General features: G+C 36.4%; 1 protein-coding gene and 1 pseudogene across 2 annotated transcripts; both read right to left on the bottom strand.

The window, feature by feature from the left end:
* Positions 1-2,298: 2,298 nt before the first annotated feature.
* On the bottom strand, positions 2,299-4,205 carry LOC147284181 (putative mannitol dehydrogenase; annotated as a pseudogene). Its single transcript, XR_015122246.1, has 4 exons — positions 4,049-4,205; positions 3,779-3,892; positions 3,061-3,585; positions 2,299-2,698 (listed from the first exon to the last, which is right to left on the bottom strand). The product of XR_015122246.1 is annotated as a putative mannitol dehydrogenase (transcript).
* Positions 4,206-12,386: 8,181 nt separating this feature from the next.
* On the bottom strand, positions 12,387-14,636 carry LOC147284182 (putative mannitol dehydrogenase). Its single transcript, XM_086244733.1, has 5 exons — positions 14,098-14,636; positions 13,805-13,918; positions 13,190-13,703; positions 12,913-13,066; positions 12,387-12,821 (listed from the first exon to the last, which is right to left on the bottom strand). The coding sequence occupies exons 1-5, from the start codon at positions 14,208-14,210 to the stop codon at positions 12,616-12,618; spliced, it is 1,101 nt and encodes a 366-aa protein (XP_086100859.1). The 5' UTR covers positions 14,211-14,636; the 3' UTR covers positions 12,387-12,615.
* Between the last annotated feature and the right edge of the window lie 1,296 nt (positions 14,637-15,932).

The following is a 15,932-nucleotide window of genomic DNA, read 5'->3' on the forward strand; positions in this document are numbered from 1 at the left end:
AGTAACTAAACAGGAACAAAGGCGTTGTGCCTTCGTTCTTCCAGACACATGGATTGCAGAAGAGGGAAAAAAAATGAAGACAAAAGCAAAAAGCCAAAAAAAATGGCAAGAACGATGAACTAACAACTACTTAAATGCCAAAAGCTTGGAGACAAAGGTGAGCTTTGAATATTCAGAGAGAGAAAGCCTCTTGGGATCTAGGTTTTGTGTGTGGGGGTTTGGTGATGATCACATCCTTTTGCAACTTGGTATTTGTATTCCATATGAATGAGTTCCACGCGTAGGGTCCTTTTTTATCTCATTTTAAATGTCACCCAATCTTGTACTATTACCAGCTTTTATACACGCCACCTCATTTTTTTCCAGTTAAAATAGTAACATGGTTGTGTTACTTTTCAAAACTTGTTCCTTTAGGTGATATCTTGAGATTCCTATTGTCGGTTTAATTATTAACTCTAGCCCACATTGTTGGATGACCAATTACGGCCGAAGTGTATGCTACTGCTAAGAAGGTGTATTCTTTTGCTGTGGAGGAGGGCTCTCTGTTGGTTGTTTATAACTTTTTTTATAGCTCCTCTTTTCCACGTGGCGATTTTGAGGTTTTTTTTTGGTCAAATAATGATATTCATAGACAAAACGACAACAAGCAAACAATACAGAAGAAGAGAGGTAGTAAGAGGGGATGGAACCTAGGCTCTTAAAACCCAAGGAAATGTAAAGCAATACAACACAAAACAAAAAGACAAGGTAACTAAGAACATCAAAAAGAAAGCAATGGAAGATAGATAAAACTGAGCTATAAGTAAACTGATGCGGCATGCCACTGCTGCTTGGAATACTGGACTGATGGAAGACAGGACCTCAGCAAGTGGATGAATGCCCATCAGTGCCCAAAGTAGGGTAATTGAAACTGTCCGATTTTCCAAATTTTTTCCCAGAGGTCCGATTTGACAGTTTCGGGTACCCTACTTTTGGGCCAATTATCTGAAATTGTAGATGTTTGATTTGAGTGATCTTTATATGGTTGTAAAGAGAAAATACATAGCTTTAAACAAGTATAAATTTGCTAAATTTGGTGGAGTTTTGATGGGTCTAATGTCGGGCCAAAGTTGAGATAAAACAGAGTACTTAATTGACACAAAATAAAAGTATGTGTCCTTCATTAACACGAATCAAAATTAATGTCCTAAAATAAAACAACTATCAAAGTATGTGTCTTATTTGTAAATTTTTCCCAAAATAAAATAAAGACGTACTAGTAACTAAACAGGAACAAAGGCGTTGTGCCTTCGTTCTTCCAGACACATGGATTGCAAAAGAGGGAAAAAAAAATAAAGACAAAAGCAAAAAGCCAAAATAAATGCTAAGAACGGTGAACTAACAACTACCTAAATGCCAAAAGCTTGGAGACAAAGGTGAGCTTTGAATATTGAGAGAGAGAGAGCCTCTTGGGATCTGGGTTTTGTGTGTGGAGGTTTGGTGATGATTATATCCTTTTGCAACTTGGTATTTGTATTCCATATGAATGAGTTCCACGTGTAGGGTCTCTTTTTATCTTATTTTGAATCTCACTTAACCTTGTACTATTACCAGTTTTTATACACGCCACCTCATTTTTTTCCAGTTAAAATAGTAACATAGTTGTGTTACTTTTCAAAACTTTTTCCTTTAAGGTGATATCTTGAGATTCATATCGTCGATTTAATTATTAACTCCAGCCCACATTGTTGGATGACCAATTACGGCCGAAGTGTATGCTACTGCTGAGAAGGTGTATTCTTTGGCTGTGGAGGAGGGCTCTCTGTTGGTTGTTTATAACTTTTTTTATAGCTCCTCTTTTCCACGTGGTGATTTTGAGGTTAGCCATTACAAGATGTTAAAAATCCAATCCAATTCAAACAAGACGAGCTAGCTAATAATATATATATAGCCCCCTCCTATCCTATCTCTAAACTCTCAATCTCTACAAACTGAACTAATTGGCACCGTCATCAGGAGAATGTAACGTGTTTGCCACATCAATCACAAAGCGATACTTAACATCACCTTTGCCAAGTCGTTCAAGGGCAGTGTTCACATAGTCCATGGGAATAACTTCCACTTCTGCTGCAATATTGTGCTTGGCTGCAAAATCTATCATCTCTTGCGTCTCTTTTAGTCCCCCCATTGCACTACCAGCTATAAGTTTCCTCCCTGGTTTTCACCAAAAAATGAAATAAATAAATAAAAACCTCTCTACATTAATTAAATCACTTTAAATCATTAGGAGGAAATAAGGTTATAAAAAGTGCGGTTGTGTGGTACATAACAAGAGGATTCGAATCTTCTATATTTATTTTTCTTTTGACTTTTAATGTTACTCTTGTATTATAAGTGCAAAGGTGTGTGAGCAAAAAAAGAAATGAGTTATAACAATTTTGTCTGTGTAGGGATATCACATATATGAATATAACTCTTGAATTTTTATACATTCTTAGAATTAAAACAATAGGTATAGCAGAAAATTCGAATACATAACAAAAACTAGGAGGGAGGAACAATTACCCATAAGCAAAGGGAAGACATGTAGCTCAAGGGGCTCGAGGGGAACACCCACAAAAATTAGTTTTCCACTGGTACTCAACAAGTCGATCAATGGAAGAAGAGAGTGAGGGGCTGAAACGGTGTCGATGATACCATCCATTGTGCCCATGGCAGCCTAACAATTAACACCAAGATTTGCTCAATTTTTTTTTTTCCAATATATAAAATCTTATGCTTTGCCATTTATTTGTCAATTGATTTTCAGTTGAACGTTTAAAATGATATTAGGGCAAACAATTCATACATACCGAATTTGGTCACACTTATTCCAAGTCATCCAATCTAAATGATTTACGTACATGTTTAACTCAATTACATTAGATGACATGAAACTGGGTGCTTTAATTAAAAACTCAAAATGAGAAAGAAATTTAAGTCAAACGGTCGGCCCAGTACATGTTTAACTCAATTACATTAAATGATATGAAATTAGAATCGACAAAGCTGGAAATTAATTAGTACTAACTAATTGGTTACCTCCAGTTGGGCCTGATCATGACTGACCAAAAAGAATCGGCACCAAGGCGTTCCACAGCTTCTTTGTGCTTGCTTGGAGAGGTACTAATCACTGTGACCTTCAGTCCAAAAGCTTTGGCAAACTTGATGGCCATATGACCAAGCCCACCAAGGCCCACCACTCCCAAATGCTTACCGGGCTCAGAGAGCCCAAAATATTTGAGTGGGCTGTACACTGCAATCCCGGCGCACAATAGCGGGGCAGCACCAGCAAATGCAAAATGGTTAGGGATTAGGACTGCAAAGTGTTCTTTCACAACTAGCTTATCAGAATATCCACCAAATGTTCGACTGGTTGATCCATCTTCTCCAATATAATGTCCATTGAAGCTCCACATCATTTTGGGGCAGTAATTTTCCAAGTCTTGTTTGCAGTTCTGGCATGAGCCACATGAACCCACCATGCAACCCACTCCGGCTATGTCTCCAACTCCAAATTTTGTGACATTGTCCCCAACCTTTGTCACTTGCCCCACAATCTCATGCCTAAAGAATAATCACATAATTAAAATGTGCATAATCATTTACTTGTTAGTTTAGTTTGTTATAAACAAAATTATCATCGGCTTATATACACTTGTAAAAATAAGAATATGCAAAATTATTTGTACCACATTCATAAAATGTAATTACCTTTCACTCTAATAGAGGTGTTAATATAATTAGTCAAAAAATTTACCCGGGAACTGTGGGATAAATGGTGGACCACATTTTGTCCTTGACCTGGTGAATGTCTCCGTGGCAAATTCCACAGTAAAGTATCTTTATGGTGATATCATTGTCGCCATTAGCCCTGTACAAAAAGCAATGCAATCATCAATTAATCCTCCTTAAGTTGAAAGTTAGCTAACTCTGGCTTAGTGCAAATTAATTATATGAGTTTTAAATATTAAGGAAGATCGAATCCAAAAGACAAAAAAAAAAAAAAAAAGAGGACGTATATACATACCTCCTAGTGAATTGGAAGGGGGAGAGAATTCCTTTGGAATCTCTAGCAGCCCATCCATAAGCATTGACAGGTTGTTCTGGTTGATCAGCTGACGATGCTTTAGACATTTTCTCTTTGTATAATTGTATGTGTGTGTAATATGAGAGAAGTGATCAAAGTGAAATTAATCTAGCTATCTCCAAATGAAATAGAGGTGCATACGATGACATATTTATAGCATAAATTTGGTGGGATATGTGAGTCATGTGAACTGTATTCATAGATCTGCAAACAATGATGTCAGCAATGACGTTTTTTTTTTTTTTTTTGCGCCAGGGTCAGCAATGATGTTCACATGCATATGTGGCAGTGGCGGCTAGTGTTTCTGTCTATGAGCATATATTATATTCTAACTAAACTTGATTTTTCTTTAAAATATAGCTATTTTATTAGAGTCACTAGATTTGGACTATTTTTTTTCATTTTGTCAAAAATGCTTTTCTCAGGAATACATAAGATGGATTGATGGTATGAATTTTTCAATAAGATATTTTGAGGCGTACGCTGGTAAGAATTGCAGATCAAATACAATTATTTTCATATCAAATATATGACTATCTATTATCGGGTATATTAAACGAGATATTTTTTTAAGTTGTATTGAGGCCTTTTGAAATAAAACCTCACACTTGAATGAGTCTATTGGATTTGCCCTTATTTATATTGGACATAGGTGGTTAAGTTGGGGATAATATTGATGTAACCGAGGGTCTGAAAGACATGGCCCCTAACAAGTGGTATCAGAGCCGACGATTTGGTTGGTTCGCATTGCATCGCATGTGATCATCATACAAGGTGGAGTAGGTATATGGTCAATGGAGACTAGTTGTCTAATAGGAGAGTAGCTCTGAGGAAATTTCTAGAGTCCAAGCTAGCTGAAGCATACTCAAGAAAATTTTTATTGGGTACGAGATGGAGTTGCAAGGACAAATTAATGCTTAAGGTGGAGTTGTCTATAAGGTTTTACAACAAATTGGATAATCGGTCGTGCTTATAGATGATCGATAGATGGTTGAGATGATCTATAAGATATTTCTCTAAATTTCACCGAAATAATTTCCCACACATGAATGAGTCCATTAAGCTTGCCCTCATTCATGTTGGATATAGGTGGTTAAATTAGTGACATTATCGGGCATGGGCCTCCAACATACATCCCGGCCATCATATAAAAGTCTACAATCCTTTCTGATAATTGTTAATTGATTTTGAGAGAAGAGAAATCAAATGAAGTATGGAGTTAATTTATTTGGGTGCATTGTCTTTTTTTTTTTTTTTTTGTTAGGAGGGAAAGCCAAAGGAGGAAGGGGGATTCAAACTCTACAATCCCCTACACAAGAACTCCGGCCTTGGGTGCATTGTCTGTTTGTTGAACTTCTTTTAATTTTTGAACCTTGATGCAAAGATGCCAACTCCCCAAATTCTTCAAACAAGAGACTGCAAATCCCACTTGTTAATTGGACAAAAGTCGACTGATGAGTTTGACTACGATTTGTCACACATCCACACACCACATCAAACATGTCGATATTCCTCCCAATTTAGCACTACTGGAAAAATGGACAGTAGGCACGAACAATGACTCACAGTTATGAGATGGATGAGATTAGAGCATTTTCATACATGGTTTGAAGTAATCAGTTACTCAAAATTAGTTGACACGGCGAAAGGGTGAGTAATTTAATAATAGACACTGGTAACTGTGAGGGTTATTAAAAATCAACGGCTTCGGCTGCGTGGAGCCGCTGCAAGGGAGCTGACAAATGAATAACTACACATATGAGCAAACTGTGCCATTTAGTAATTCACAGATGACCAAACTGTGCCATGTTGTAATTCACAGATTACCAAACCGTGACATATACTAGTATTGTTCAGATTTTGTATAAGTTTGGTGGTTTTCTAAACTCTCACGGTTTTGGATAAGTTGTGTATATTTTAACTATTAGTCACTCTTTTCATACTGTGCCTATTCCAAAAGTAATATTTTATCTATGAGTCACGGTTTGCATACTGTGCCATGAGCAAAAGTAATATTTTAACTATCAGTCACTGTTTGCATACTGTGCCATGACCAAAAGTGTCCTTCCCTCTCCAATTTACCACGCCAAATAGATAATACAGATTGACTAGGAGTCTAGGACATTTTATAAAAATTCAAAAATATTGGTGTTTGAGAAAACTGGGATTGAGGACCGGTCCTCACTCTTGAGGACCGGTCCTCCAGTAACTCTCTTTGAAAAGTATGGGCATAAGAACCGGTTCTCTCCTTTGAGGACCAGACCTCCAGTAACACACCTGACATGGTTTATTTTGCCTACTTAAATTTTTTCTCTCTCCTGACTCTCACATTTCTCTCTTCTCGATTTAGCTCTGTCCGCAGTCTTTCTCTTCCTTCTCCCAGCACCGATCTTCTTCGGCGAGAACTTTCTCGTCCGGTGGTCAATGGCGACAGGACCACTCCCAAATGCTTCCTCTCTCCCTCCTCTCTCTCATCATCACAGCATATATGAGTCAAGTTAAAGACTCTCACTCTCAGCTCTCACAGACTAATAGGCAAGTCGCGATCTCCCATTTCCAGAAACACCCAACTAGTACCCAGTCGCGATCTCTCTTGATCTCACTCTCGAAGTCTCGATCTCGCCTCTATCCCAGTCTCGAGACCGCCTACACCCACACCCACACCCACGAGGCTCGATCTCACTCTCGATCTTATCTCTCACTCTCATCTCTCCCATTGATTTTTAGGAAACCAGCTGGGCGCACTTCCATTGATTCCACACTTTGAAAAATATTTCACTTTCCCTTTCTTTTTTCCCTCCCAACTATTTTCACTTTCCCTCTTAGACTTCCCCAAAAGTTTTTGACTTTAGCTCCATTGCTTTCTCTTCTCTCTAGATTTCAGTCTCTCCTTCAGCTCGATCTCATGGCTTCTCCCCTTCTCAAGTCTCACCATCTCATCTCTCTCCTCTCTCGCCGATCTCTTTTCCCGGCGATTTCACTGTCGTCCGGCGGCCAACGGCGACGAGACCACTCCGGTTCTCCTCCGCCTCTCTCTTCCCATGGCCATCTCTCTTCCCTCTGACCGCCGATCACGGCGACGAGACCACTCCGGTTTCCGTCGATTCAGGTATCCATTTTAATCCTCTCTTCATTCTCTACGTGATTCTGTAATTGGATTGAGCTGTTGTTGAAAGAAAACAGAAGCCCTGTTTTGAACCCACGGACACGCAACCACTGTTTGGGACTTTTGGTGAATTTAATTTGATTATTGGATATCTTGTGGATGATGAGCATCTGCTCCAAATTGATGAACATATGTTAATGTTTTTCTTGTTTTGCTATGAACATATTTTGGATACACTTTTGTTTCATCTCACAGATTTCAGATTGCAATTGGGCTTCAGACTTGTCTTGTATTGGTTTTTAATCATTGGTAGGTGATATTGAGCATATTTAAGCTTATGGGTATTTGAATTTGAGTGAGATTTGGATTAGCTTTTTGCTGTTTTTATTGAGATGGGTTTGAGTTTGAGCTCAAGGTTAGACGCACTTGTTGGATTGTTGCTTTAAAGTGTTTGGTGCTTTGTTGCTAAGATGCAGCCTGATCAAATGAAAAAGCCTTCTTGTTTGTTATGTTTCCTTATCAGCTTGAGCCGAATGGTTTCAGATGTGCAACATGAAAGTGGTGATTTTTCTTCACTTTATTTTATTTTATTTGGGTCTGAAGTTGGTTTGGATTTTTAATGGTGATCAATATTGTTTTTAATGAGTAGAGTATTGGTTAGAGAAATGTGTTTTGCTGACAATGGCATGAACTGGAGTTTGTATAAAGCTGTGCCAGGAAATGGGTGTCAAGGTTGTTGATCTTTTTACTGCATTTCAGAAATGAGATGACTGGATGAACACTTGTTTTACGTAAGTTAGCTTGGCCATATTGCTCTCTCTCATTTTTGCTAACGCCATCAAGTTTGACATTTGCATTATGTTGCGTTTAAATCATCAATTGCCCTGCCAAATATTTTAGTTTCCTGATATACCTTGTGTATACTCTTTAATTTGCTAGTGGGTTGATTACTAAAGTGGTATTATATTACTGGAGTGATGATCATTGTTAAGATATCTATGAAATATATTCTTCCCATTTTCCTGGAACAGAGCTAAATGCCTAAATGAAGGTGTCCTTATGAACCTTACCTCCACCATAAAAAGTTATTTAACGGTGACATAAATCTATGAGTTCATTGTTTAGTTCAATTTGGGTTTATTGGTTATATGTGGCCTAAAGCTATTTGCATTGTTTCTGATAAATGTTGTGGGTTAATTTTGTGAACCAATACCTCAATGTTTTCATATTAAAGGTAGACAAAATATCCATTTGAGGAAATTACTTCAACCAAACTTTTAAGCAGTGTGTGGTTTTTGCAGGACCCATCATTTAAACAAAGTAGCTACTGGTGGCATTGCCATATCAGCAATGAGCAATGCCTACTACACCAGATTTTGCAGCTTTCACCATCAAGTAAATTTTCTTTGATCAAATTACTGGTTACTCTTCATTTGCTTATCGACAAGGACAACGCCTCAAGGAAAAGTGAAGCCTTCAAGTGATAAGTCCTTCACTGTTCGAGTCATACATTGTAGGTAATTTGTAGCTTGGTTATTTTATATGACTCTTTGGACATTAATTTTAGAAACTCTTCTCTAGACATTTAGTATAATTTTAGTTTTAGTAGTTTGGTATCTTGTAATACTTGACTAATTTACTTAATGAATTTATCATTGCAATTATTATATTCTAATGAATGTGTAATTTTGATAAGTGTTTATATATTTATTTTGCCCTTATATAGTTTATTATGATAAATAAAATTTAAAAAAATTATTTAAAAGATTTTATTTTTTTAATGTTTATTTGACTTTCTTCACGGGCATTGGCCGTAGTTGATGAAGATAATCTACCACGGCCATTAACCGTGATATATGTAGTAATCTACCACATGTAGTGTCCGTGGTCGTATATGGTAATCTACCACGTGCAGTGTCTGTGGTCAATGTTACGTTCAACCACGGATATTGTCCGTGGTAGATGACCGCGCTAATCTACCACATCCCAATACATAACGGGCGGCCCGTCCGTGGTTAATTTAAATCTACCACGGACAATGTCCGTGGTAGATGAACTGTTTTTTAGTAGTGCATATATTGTTTGATATTATTGTATATGAAACAATATATGAGCAATTGTATATATATTAGTTTTATATATTTAATGGAAGTATGGCACGGATACCCGAAGGTGAAAGGCAAAGGTCATTTAATAAAATAAATACATGAATAATTTGTATATAATATTTATATGTTTTTCATGTCACAGTATGGCATATTTTAATATTATTTAGTGTTTCACGGTTATACAACCATGAGAGCATTAACTGGAGTGGTCTCATCGTCCACCAAGCCGTATATATCAGCTTGGCTCAAGCTTGGCTCAAGTATATAAGCTTGGCTCAAGTATGCTAATGAGAATGGTGTGGGACCCGGTTTGAATGGCCTCACGGTTAGGTAAACCGTGACATTGTCACAATGGATACCCCTCTCAATCGCACCACTGCACAAACCGTGACTAGATGATCAATAGGCACTGCAAACTGTGCCCTTTGAGACTAATTGGCATGGTTTGGTGAGTGTGCCTGATGAAGGATTTTGCAGTAGTGTAGGCACTCAAATTTCCAAAAAAATATGGTGTTTTACTAAAAGACTTCGACATTAGTGTATGTGGTCTAATTTCTTATAAACCAATTTATAACTCCTTACAAAACTTATATGGGATTATAAACATGGTTTTAATATATATAAGCCACACTCTCCAACAATCTCCACATTGGCAGGACTTAAGTCATCATTCAAATATCATCTCACAATCCAAACAAGCTAGGTCTCCGAATTCTCCAAATTGCTCGCAAGAGACACCAAATTTGGGCTTTGTACCACATGTTAGGCGAAAGCCGACATAAGAGTCTTTTAGACATATATAGAGGGCAGGACAGGGCATCGCTACCGACCAAAGACGTTGAGGAAGGAAATGTATGGTGGTTGAGAAACGTGGAGCGCCGTAAAATTACCCGTTTTACGCTGAAATGTACAGCTAAGTGCATGCATAGACAGATATATACGTCCATCATCACGTATAGCTATAGACTATGGTACGTTGAGAGAGAGAGAGAGAGAGAGAGAGAGAGAGAGAAGAGAGAAATACACGTGATAGAGGTGGCTAGATTCCCGTGAGACCAAACCAGCTAGAAACCAAGCCCATGTATTATGTATATAACACACATCAAAGTATCAAACCAATGCTTCCTCTGCCACTCCATCACCAAACGTTACATCTGACGGGCCTTCCCACCCATCTATCTCAATTCCATCATATATATATATATATATGTATATATATACACCCTTTTTATTTATTTATTTATTACTTGGATCTCTATCTTTTGAGGGTAGACAAATAAATAATCGCATCGGATGTCTAAATGTTTAATTAAAACCTATCAATTTTATAGATGTTTTATATGTTATGACGATCTTTGTTATTATTTACTAAAAAAATAATTACGTGATCGAATATAAATGAAAGGCAAAGAATCCTATTTTTATATATAATGTATCTCCGGACTCCAAAATCTCAAAGCCAGTTTTGTTTATTGCTTTTGTTTTTCAGACGATAATAATGGCTATTTGTCAAATTTTCACAAAGCTTTAAGAATGTCGGAAAGGTTAAAGTTTAGGTGTCAATTCTATTGATTTTGAATGCAGTCATATATATTCATTAAGATAATGTTGGATTTCATTAAGATAATATGTGATTTCATTAACAGATAACTAACATGTAATAATTAATTTGAAAGAGCTCCTAATTAACCATGAAGAATATTAATCAGAATATTGGAGTCACCCTTTATTGTGGGAGAAAAACTGGCCTACAGATATTGGTCACGACTGAGACCTTTTGTGTGGCTTTGTGTTATGTATTCACTTTAAATATAAACTTGTCCAACAATAGCAATCCTTAAATTTCTATGCAAACTAAATGTTGAGGGTAGAGGAGATTTGAACTTAAATCTCTTTTAACATTGAGATGAGAAATATATATCACTAAACTATAGTCGTATTATACAAACTAATTAAATATTAGTATATAGATTAAGCTAGTTCTAGACTTCTAGTTCATCAAAAAGGTATTGAAATTAACATGGGTACAAGGAAAAGACTACAGTATCATTATCAATTGGCTATGATACATGTGTGATGATCCAAAACATGAGATTGAGCTAGCGATTGTGAAAATTATTAAAATAAAGGAAGGAAAGATTTTGTTTTGTTTGTCCCCTTCCTCCTGCTATAATATATATATATATATATACATATATATCTGCAGCGCAGCCAGCCAAAATCACAATGAATGGACATCCAATCCAAGAGTACGGCTGAGCGTGCTCTCACTCGATCACTGAGTCACTGCTGCTCCTGCTCTGCGCGCACACTTACCCATCCCTAACAGGCCGTTTAAATAGCCCAAAGAATCAATACTTCTAGGCCCATATTTTATAAGGCCCAAAAACTGTAACTGAATTGAAAAGGCTCAAGTGAGTCTGCTGGAAGAAAGAAGGTATGGTGATGTAAAGGGCCACATATTCCCATATTATAGGCTACTGCCATATGTTTTAGCCATTTAGCCACCTCAGTTTGTCCTTCTTTCTTTGCGTGAAGAAAGAAGGTACATGTCTTACTTGTTGTTTATATGATGATGTACTATTTTGGTACAAACATGAAAATGGTAAAAGCTCTCAAGCAAAAACATGTTGAAAGAATTTAAGATGAGTGACTTGGGTCTTACGATACAGTTTTTTGGAATTTAATAAATTCGCAATTGCAGTGACATAAAATTCAGATTTTCATGCTTGTTCTCGTTTCATTTCAGATTTGGTAAGCAAAGGAGGAATTGGCAAAGCATGGATAATAAATTTACCAAAATCAACCAGCTGACATTCTAATTTCTAACCAAAGTCGATCACCACTCACCAAGGAGAAATTTGAGAGGTTGAAGAAGTATTTTCCTCTGTTTATTTTATGACTTTGTAGTATAAGATGTATGAAGTTTAAAAACCATTCCTCGTTGTTAATAATTAATGAATACAATGAAATCTTTCTTTTCTTTTGCTTAATTTGTTATTGCAGAGGTGTGGACCTTTTTGGCATATCAGAGACTAATTGTTAACAAATTTTGCCTGGGAAATCAACAAACATATATTATATAAAAAATATTACATAAGCCAAGTGGATCAATATTAAAACACATTCTTCCTCTACAAAATTAATATTAAAACAAATACTAAACACATTCTTCTTCTACGAAATTAATATTAAAACGCATACTAATTAAACATAGTGGTTCTCGCGATTGACCATTTTGGATTGTAGGCAAAGCTCAGCTACGAAGAAACGTACTCCAATTTTCTTTGCATTCAATATGGAGAATTTATTGTGTTGGCCACATCAATGACAAACCGGTACTTAACATCATTCTTGGCAACTCGTTCAAGGGCAGTGTTCACATAATGCATTGGAATAACTTCGACATCTGCTTTGATATTATGCTCTGCTGCAAAATCGATCATCTCTTGAGTCTCTTTCATTCCCCCAGTTGCGCTTCCAGCAATAATTTTCCTCCCTATTAAACCACATTCAGTTTTCTATTAAAACTAAGTTTGAAATCAATTATATCTATCAAAATTAATTAGTGAAAAATAAAATGAACATACCCATGATTAAAGGGAAAACTGGTAGCTCAGGAGGTTGGATTGGAGCGCCCACCAAAATTAGTTTTCCATTGGTCTTCAACAACGCAAGCAATGGTGAGAGAGCGTGAGGGCCGGAGACTGTATCGATGATACCGTCCATTGTACCCATGGCAGCCTATAGTTCCATTCAATGTGTTGATCATATGTAAGTACACACGTAAAATTTTGAGCAAAAATGTTACAAGGAATCACGTATTTAGTTGACCACATGACGTGTCAGTTGATAAGTAGTTATTACCTGCAATTGTTCTTGGTCGTGACTGATGAGAAATTCATCAACACCAAGTTGTTCCAATGCTTCCTTTTTTTTATTCGGAGAAGTACTTATCACGGTTACTTTTGTTCCCACTGCTTTGGCGAACTTGACGGCCATATGCCCAAGACCACCAAGGCCTGCCACACCCAAGTGTTTACCAGGTTCCATGAGTCCAAAATATCTCATAGGGCTGTACACCGAGATCCCGGCACATAGCAACGGAGCAGCACCTTGTAGCGGAAAATTGTTCGGGATTCGGACGGTGAAGTGCTCGTCGACGACTAGCTTGTCGGAGTACCCACCGAAGGTTCTCGATCCGTCTTCGAAGTGTTTGTTGTACGTCCACACCATTTTGGGGCAGTAATTTTCTGAGTCCTGTGTGCAGTTGTCGCATGAGCCACATGAACCCACCATGCACCCAACTCCGGCTATATCTCCTAGTTTAAATTTTGTGACATTGCACCCAACCTTTGTCACTTGCCCTACCATCTCATGCCTGCAAAAGTGACATTGAGATTATAAATTAATCTTGTTTCCAAATTAAGAAACTCAAAATTAATCAGCTTAATTAATTGAGAATATGAAATGGGTACGTACCCTGGGACAATGGGATAGATGGTCATTCCTACTTCGTCCCTGGCTAAGTGGAGGTCCGTGTGGCAAATACCACAATAGAGTATCTTCATGGTGATATCATTGTCGCCATTGTTCCTGCAAGTACAAAAAACCACACAACCTTATAAGTGATAAGAGTCTATCAATTTAAGACGTTACGTTGTCATAATATCATTATTGATTAAGTACAATATTGTTTAATTTTTATTGTTTTGATTAACAATCTGATAACATAACATATCAAATATATCTAATAGATAATAAATAATATATACCTCCTGGTGAAGTGGAAGGGAGAGAGAATTCCTAAGGAATCTCTAGCAGCCCATCCAAAGGCGGCGTTCACTGGTACTTGTTCTAGTACAGCTGATGATGATGCTTCTGACATTTTCTTCAACAATTGATGTGTGTATATATGTATCTATGTACGTATGCAGTATATGTGAGAGGTAGAAGAAAACTGTAATCAAAGAGATTGACGCTTGTGTTTTGTTGGAGGTTGTCGTTTTGGTGATGTTGGGGGTTGAATTTAAGTGCATATATATACCATTTGGTTGGGTAACATGCAAGAAATGCAAGAGTTTGATGAGACTTAATTAATTTGCAAAAGTACGACTTTTAAAGTTGTGTTTACTTTTTAAACCATTTAACTTTATTATCAAGTAAAAAATAAATTGGGCAACAAGAATTAGTCTGAATAGATCGGAAGGAGAAGTAGAAGGAAAATCTTGTCTTACAAGTCTTACTTGGACGGCTCGATCTTGAATTGGAACATATTTATAATTATCATCATTAACCATATTGTCAATTTTGTAAAAAGAATAGACATACAAAAATAAGAAATATGACTAGCTAGCTAACTCCAAATGAAATAGAGGTGCATACGATGACGTATTTATAGCATAAATTTGGTGGGATATGTGAGTCATGAGAACTGTATTCATAGATCTGCAAACAATGATGTCAGCAATGACGGTTTTTTTTTTTTGCCAGGGTCAGCAATGATGTTCACATGCATATGTGGCAGTGGCGGCTAGTGTTTCTGAATTTTCTCCTACTTTTTTCAAAGCCATTCTCCTTATGACACTCTTATTTTGTAATAATTAATTGGATCAGTTTGAAGAAATATTATTTGGTATAGAAAACATACACTCACATTTAATATTTGAATTTTGATAGGTTTACTTCTTCGTACTAGAGTATAGTTTTATCAACTATTAAATATGTTTGTAAGGGATACTTTTTTCATACTAGGGTATGAATTTATCAACTATTAGATCTTTTTTTTTTTTTATGCCATACGTTGTTTATAACATAAACACTCATAAAGGCCAAAAAAAAAAAAAAAGAGAGAAAGACAACATACCCAAATTTAGAATCCTTTTGATGTGTTGTTTTGATGTGTTTTCAAAAGTGTGTGAGAAAAAAAATACTAGATTCATAACACTTCTCCTGATTTGTTATCCCTAAACGCAAGTATGCATATGTACAATATGTTTATAATGACCTTAATATTTTTAATTGGAGAGAGTCATTATGGGTATGTCCTAATCCTAACTCATTACCCTATCTACCCTCACCACTTAGACTATCCTAAAGGCTGTAATGACCTTGACTTAACACACTTTTGTTCTTTCCAACTTCCCCTAAGGTATACAAACAAACAAGAAAATCATTACACATTCTATCGAGTATCGATATTCCAAATAGCTATCTAAAATACCCTTTTTCTTCACTCGGCCTATTTTGCAAGTCTAAGAAAAAGGCATTAAATAGGATGAATACTAAGAAATAGATAAGTCTAAATGGAAAGAATGATCAGATTGTGAGATAATCGGCTGAGTCATCAAACAAATCCTAAATGGCAACATTTAGCCTAAGTCAAGAAAAATGGGTTGAACTTGACGAAAAATTATTGGGTGTAATTGATACACCGACACGTAGTGTAACCAATTTAACGTATTAGGATATTATTTAAGGGTATATTTATATTAGTAGGGTATAATATTAATAACATCTACTCATATTATGATATGTTAGATAGGTTACACCACTTAACGGTGTATTGGTAACACAGAATAATTTCTCAAACTTGACATGATGTATAATT

This window comes from Dryas octopetala, chromosome 5 (genome assembly GCF_963921425.1).
Source record: "Dryas octopetala chromosome 5, drDryOcto1.1, whole genome shotgun sequence".
Lineage (NCBI taxonomy): Eukaryota > Viridiplantae > Streptophyta > Magnoliopsida > Rosales > Rosaceae > Dryas > Dryas octopetala.

Excerpts from the sequence above, each read along its gene's own strand:
- LOC147284182 (XM_086244733.1), bottom strand. The coding sequence starts at position 14,210 with ATGTCAGAAGCATCATCATCAGCTGTACTAGAACAAGTACCAGTGAAC. Across the intron at positions 13,704-13,804 it reads ATCTATCCCATTGTCCCAGG|GCATGAGATGGTAGGGCAAG; the intron begins GTACGTACCCAT and ends TCACTTTTGCAG. Across the intron at positions 13,067-13,189 it reads ACGACCAAGAACAATTGCAG|GCTGCCATGGGTACAATGGA; the intron begins GTAATAACTACT and ends ATGGAACTATAG.